This window comes from Coenobita brevimanus, chromosome 52 (genome assembly GCF_032717465.1).
Source record: "Coenobita brevimanus isolate Jiangsu-jjx chromosome 52, ASM3271746v2, whole genome shotgun sequence".
Taxonomy (NCBI): Eukaryota; Metazoa; Arthropoda; class Malacostraca; order Decapoda; family Coenobitidae; genus Coenobita; species Coenobita brevimanus.
The window spans coordinates 38,021,286-38,028,041 of record NC_137005.1 but is presented as its reverse complement, the minus strand read 5'-3'; the positions used below and the strand labels follow the sequence as shown (position 1 = coordinate 38,028,041).

General features: G+C 37.0%; 1 protein-coding gene across 1 annotated transcript in view; it reads right to left on the bottom strand.

Annotated features, from left to right (window-relative positions):
* Positions 1-6,244, bottom strand: part of LOC145400480 (ecdysone-induced protein 78C-like) — an 83,260-nt gene extending 77,016 nt beyond the window's left edge. Inside the window, exon 1 of the mRNA XM_080273005.1 lies at positions 5,737-6,244. Coding sequence (XP_080129131.1) covers positions 5,737-6,244 — 508 coding nt within the window. The remainder of the gene's footprint in view (positions 1-5,736) is intronic.
* Positions 6,245-6,756: the final 512 nt, after the last annotated feature.

The window sequence follows — 6,756 nt, the reverse complement described above, 5'->3', positions numbered from 1 at the left end:
CAGACAAAACAAACAAACAGACAAAACAAACAAACAGACAAAACAAACAAACAAACAAAACAAACAGACAAAACAAACAAACAGACAAAACAAACAAAACAAACACAGACAAAACAAACAGACAAAACAAAGACAAAACAGACAAAACAAAAACAGACAAAACAGACAAAACAAACAAACAGATAAACCGAGTGAAAACAATACTGTGGTTACGAAAAAAAGGGCCAAACATCGAAAATTGTGGCTATGAAAGTCAAAAAATATTGGTTATGAAAAAATGTAAACAAATCGAAAATTGTGGTTATAAAGAAATTAAAAAAAAAAAAAAAAAATTGTGGTTATAAAAAAGTTAAAAAAAAAAAAAAAAACTGGCTGTAAAAAGTCAAAAAACGAAAATTGTGGTTATAAAAAAAAAAAAAAAACTGGCTGTAAAGTCAAAAAACGAAAATTGTGGTTATAAAAAAAAAAAAAAAAAAACTGGCTGTAAAGTCAAAAAACGAAAATTGTGGTTATGAAAAAGTAAAAAAAAAAAAAAATGGCTGTAAAGTCAAAAAACGAAAATTGTGGTTATGGAAAAAAAAAAAAAAAATGTAGTCAAAAAACGAAAATTGTGGTTATGAAAAAAAAAAAAAGGCTGTAAAGTCAAAAAACGAAAATTGTGGTGAAAAAAAAAAAAAAAAAAATAAAAAAAAAAAACGCTGTAAAAAGTCAAAAAACGAAAATTGTGGTTATGAAAAAGTAAAAAAAAAAAAAATGGCTGTAAAGTCAAAAAACGAAAATTGTGGTTATGAAAAAGTAAAAAAAAAAAAAAAAATGGCTGTAAAAAGTCAGAAAACGAAAACTTATGAAAAAATATCAAGAAATCGAAAATTGTGGTTATGACGAGTATCAAAAAAACAAAAAATGTAGTTATGAAAAAAAAAGCGAAAATATTATTATTCTAAAATATAAAAAGCGAAAAATTGCGACTATGGAAAAAAAATAAACACAAATTATCCTTATGAAAAAATTATGAAACAAAAAATTGTGGCTATGAAAAAAATCAAGAACGAAAATTGTGGCCATAAAAAAAAAAAAAAAGTAAAATTTTGGTTACAGAAAAACGAAAAATTATGGCTACGAAAGCAGTCAAAAAAGGAAAAACTGTTAAAAAAATAAATAACGAAAAATTGTGACTAAATAAAAGAAAATTTGACGAAGAATAAAAAACGAAAAACTGTGGAAAAAAGAAAAAACGAAAAATTGTGACTAAATAAAAGAAAATTTGACGAAAAATAAAAAACGAAAAATTGTAAAAAACTAAATATTGTGGAAAAACGAAAAAAAAATTGTGAAAAAAAACTAAAAATTTGGAAAAAGTGAAAAACTAAAAATTGTGGAAAAAACGAAAAAACGAAAAATTGTGAAAAACGAAAAAAACGAAAAATTGTGAAAAACGAAAAAAAACAAAAATTGTGAAAAACGAAAAATTGTGAAAAACGAAAAAAAAGAAAAATTTTGAGAAAAAGAAAAATTGTGGTCAAGAAAGAAATAGTGCTAACATTTTTTTTTCTTTTCGCCCGCCTAACGCCTCTTCCTACTCACCTTCCTTTATTAATTGCACAGGTAAATTGAACAGGTGTGTACTTTACTTTATTAGGAGATTGGATAGTCTGTCTGTCTAATTATTGTCTATCTATTGCTCGTCTATCGCTTAATTAGTTTACCTACCTGTCTATCTATCCACTGTATCTGTCAATCTATCTAATATATTCATCATTGTCCTTTGGTGGGAGAAGAGATGATGATGATGATGATGATGATGATGATGATGATGATGATGGTGGTGGTGGTGGTGGTGGTGGTGGTGGTGGTGGTGGTGGTGGTGGTGGTGGTGGTGGTGGTGGTGGTGGTGGTGGTGGAGATGATGATGATGATGATGATGATGATGATGATGGTGGTGGTGGTGGTGGTGGTGGTGGTGGTGGTGGTGGTGGTGGTGGTGGTGGTGGTGGTGGTGGTGGTGGTGGTGGTGATGATGATGATGATGATGATGATGATGGTGGTGGTGGTGGTGGTGGTGGTGGTGGTGGTGGTGGTGGTGATGGTGGTGGTGGTGATGGTGGTGGTGGTGGTGGTGGTGGTGGTGGTGGTGGTGGTGGTGATGATGATGATGATGATGATGATGATGATGATGATGATGATGATGGTGGTGGTGGTGGTGGTGGTGGTGGTGGTGGTGGTGATGATGATGATGATGATGATGATGATGATGATGATGATGATGATGGTGGTGGTGGTGGTGGTGGTGGTGGTGGTGGTGATGATGATGATGATGATGATGATGATGATGATGATGATGATGATGATGGTGGTGGTGGTGGTGGTGGTGGTGGTGGTGGTGATGATGATGATGATGATGGTGGTAGTGGTGGTGGTGGAAGCGGTGGTGGTGGTGGTGGTGGTGGTGGTGGTGGTGATGATGATGATGATGATGATGATGGTGGTGGTGGTGGTGGTGGTGGTGGTGGTGGTGGTGGTGGTGGTGGTGGTGATGATGATGATGATGATGATGATGATGATGATGATGATGATGGTGGTGGTGGTGGTGGTGGTGGTGGTGGTGGTGGTGGTGGTGGTGGTGATGATGATGATGATGGTGAAGATGGTAAGAAGTGGTGATGATGATGGTGGTGGTGGTGGTGATGATGATGATGATGATGATGATGATGATGATGATGATGATGGTGGTGGTGGTGGTGGTGGTGGTGGTGGTGGTGATGATGATGATACCATGAAGAGAAGCGAATTATAGGAAAAAAGAAATAATACAAAGACAAAAAGACAGATAGATAGATATTCGTAGATAGACAAACACAAAGCAATGAGAGAGAGAGAGAGAGAGAGAGAGAGAGAGAGAGAGTGACTCAGGTGAGGTAGGTAGCTAATTAATAGTCAGGTGAGCCGGAAGTAGTGTTGAAGGTGAATGAAAAACTTAGCATTACTACTACTAGCAAACGGAGCTATTTCTGTTTTTCCTCATGCTTTTACCTGTGTTTTGTTTTTGTTTTGTTTTTTCGGCTCGCTTCTTCTCAATTTCCTGGCCTCTCTCTCTCTCTCTCTCTCTCTCTCACACACACACACACACACACACATACAAATATTCCCTCCCTTTCTCTTCCCCTCAACACCAATTTTTATATTTAATTCAACTTTACAATTTCACGCTTGTCACCTTCACCGTGAGCGCTGGGTAGTAACCATAGCAAAGCCAGGGTTCGAATCCACGTGCGGGCAGCCATTTAAATTCGACTCAGGTGTGTATATGATCAGCTAAGGAAGTGAGTAACACCTGTGAGGGGTAACTAGTAACTTGGATTACTTGTCGCCACATGCCACAAGCTCAAAGGCCCAAGTTACCCCTCTTTCTTGACAGCGGTGGATGAGTGGGTGTCTTCAAGAAAGCTTTAAGACAAGTGAGAGTCTCTGGGTTTTAGGAATAATAATAATAATAATAATAATAATAATAATAATAACAATAATAATAGTGGTAGTAGTAGTAGTAGTAGTAAAAATAAGTAAATAATAATAATAATAATAGTCGTAGTAGTAGTAGCAGTAAAAATAAATAATAATAGTAGTAGTAGTAGTAGTAGTAGTTGTTGTTGTTGTTGTTGTTGTTGTAGCAGTAGTGGTGGTAAAAATATAATAATAATAATAATAGTAGTAGTAGTAGTAGTAGTAGTAGTGGTGGTGGTGGTGGTGGTGGTGGTGGTAGTAGTTGTTGTAGTAGTAGTAGTAGTAGTAGTAATCATACTACCACTACTATTAGTAATAATAAGTAATAACAATGATAATAGTAATAATAATAATAACAATAATACTACTACTAATAATAATAATAACGAACAGAGTAAGGCTAACGAACAAGACATTTAGGGATGGAAAGGTAACATGACACAAGCAGACGAAAATAAGAGAGAAAAAAAAGAAAATGAAAGAAAAAAACAATGCAACAACCACCGAAAGAAAACGGGAATTGGAGCGAAGGGGAGACAAAAGTAGAGATGTTCTTAGTAGTGACTTTATCTATTACTTTATTAGATAGATAGATAAGTAGATAGATATACATACATACAGATATTGGACAGGGATAGACACAGATAGATAGACAGATGAATAGCCATAGATATAGATTGAGAGAAATAGTACACACACACACACACACACACACACACACACACACACACACACACACAGAAATAGACTTACATAATGACTGAACGAAATTAGTATCAACTCTCTCTCTCTCTCTCTCTCTCTCTCTTCTAGGGGTAAATTGTCTCCTGGAAGAATGCCAATGGAGTGGACAAGGGGGTGGTGTAAGCCTGCCGTCCACTGGGTTCACGTTACAGATGAACCCAGAACAACAAAAACAACAACAACAATGTCTCCTTCGGGACTATTCCAAGCGATAATGATAATAATAATAATAATAATAGTAATAACAATAATAAATGACCACTGATAATAATGATAATAATAATAATAATAAATGACCACTGATAATAATAATAATAATAATAATAATAACAATAATAATAATAATAAAATAACAATAATAATAATAATAATAATAATAATAATAATAACAATAATAATAATAATAATAATAATAATAATAAAATAATAATGATAATAATGACAATAATAATAATAATAATTTGTTTCGATTATAAACGTTCCAGCATCCTTGCATGCATCGGCCTTGGTCACTTAATGGCGGCTCTTCACGCTGCTCGATCTCTGGCAGCCTCTTTATTTAGTCCCACATCCATCGTCCCAGGTCTTTTTCGGTCTGCCTCTCGCAACCCTATCCCCAGCGTTCACACTTCTCACTGTCTGCACCCAACTGTCATCCCCCATCCTCTCCACATGCCCAAACCATCTCAGTCTACCTCTCCTCATCACAACACCAATACACTCCAGTCCCATCCTACCTCTTAATAATGATAATAGTAAATGATGATGATAATAATAATAATAATAATAACAACAATAATAATAATAATAATAATAATAATAATAATAATAACAATAATAATAATAATAATAATAATATCAATGACCTGTAAGTAGGAAAAGGGGTACGATGATGATGAGGATTAAATAATAATAAACGGTAATAGTAACATTAATAATAATAATAATAATAATAATAATAATAATATCAATATCAATAATGACCTTTCAGTGGGAAAAAGGGGACGATGATGATGATGATGATGGAATAACTTTAATAATGATAGTAGTAGTAGTAGTAACAGTAATAGTAGTAGCAGTACTAGTAACAGTAGTAGTAGTAGTAGCAGTAACAGTCGTAGTAGTAGTAGTAACAGTAGTAGTAGTAGTAGTAAAAGTAAAAATAATAATAATAATAATAATAATAAAAATAATAATAATAATTAGTAATATTAAAATTTTTGAGATAAAAGGGGCAGGATACGATGATAATAATAATAATAAAAGAAAATAATAATAATAATAATCATCATCATCATTCATTCATTGCCAGACGCCATGTATCCCAAACGGGGTGGCCAAGGGCTTAGAGTTAATTGTTTTACAGGGAGGGGCACTAATCCTCCACCAACCCCACTTGACACGTAGGGATGAAATAATAATAATAATAATAATAATATATAATAATTATAATAATAACAATGACACCGTTAATTACTCCACCAATCCCCTTACCTGTTTTAATGACCACCGGTGCCTTCAGGAGTTGGGGGTTGGTGGGGGTGTTGGTGGAGGCGGTGGTGCAGGAGGTCTGGGGGTGAAGCAGCCCGGTGGAGGGGGAGGGAAGTGGAGAGATGAGGGTGGAGGTGGAGGCTGGGCTGAGATTGGCCTCCTGTCCATACCCTTGGCCAGGTGGATAGGGTTGGGCGGTGTCTGAAAAACTGGTGAACTTCGATTCTTCTGTCGTAAATGGAGAATATTCGCTGGACGAGGAGAAGAGTGAGTCAGGAGCCACAGAATCGAACGTGCGATCATCAAACTCCTCCTTCTTGATGATCACTCCGCCGCCGCTGCTGCTGCCTCCCCCGGTGCTGCCTCCGGGCGAAGGCGAGGTGGAGGCGTCGAAGAAGGAGAGGTTGAAGTCGGTGTTGGTGTCAAAGGTCACCTCCGGATTCGTGACCTTGACCTCAGCGACGCCCGGCCCGAGACTCCCCAAACTCTGGTCGATCTTGAAGACGTCCATGGCAAGGCTGGAGGGAAGGGCTAGGGTGTTCCAGAGTCGACCTGGATGGTGGGGCTTCCTTCCTTGCTCGACGGGGCTGGAATGAGCTTTTGGGTTCGGAGCAGGGTGGATGGAGCTTCAGTTCTTGCTCGACCAGGCTGATGGAGCTTCAATTTCCACTCGACCAAGCTGAATGGAACCTTTATACCCGCTCGACTAGAACGGATGCTTTTCCTTCCTGTCAAGTCGACCGAACTGAATGGATGGACGGATGGACGGACGGACAGACGGGTGGATGGATGGACGGATGGTTAGCTTCTTCCACCTGCAGGCTGGATGGTTTCTTCCTAAGTGGAGGACGGGATGTGGAAGGTGGATTTATTTTTTTACCAGGGCCTCTTTTTCCGACTCTTCGTGCGAGTTCCTTCACCTCTCACAATACACACCTCTCTTTCTCTTCCCTAGTCGTTTTCTATATAAAAAGACACAGTTTCTCTCCTTATTCAGTCCTTAAGAGGGTCAAAGTCGGGCTA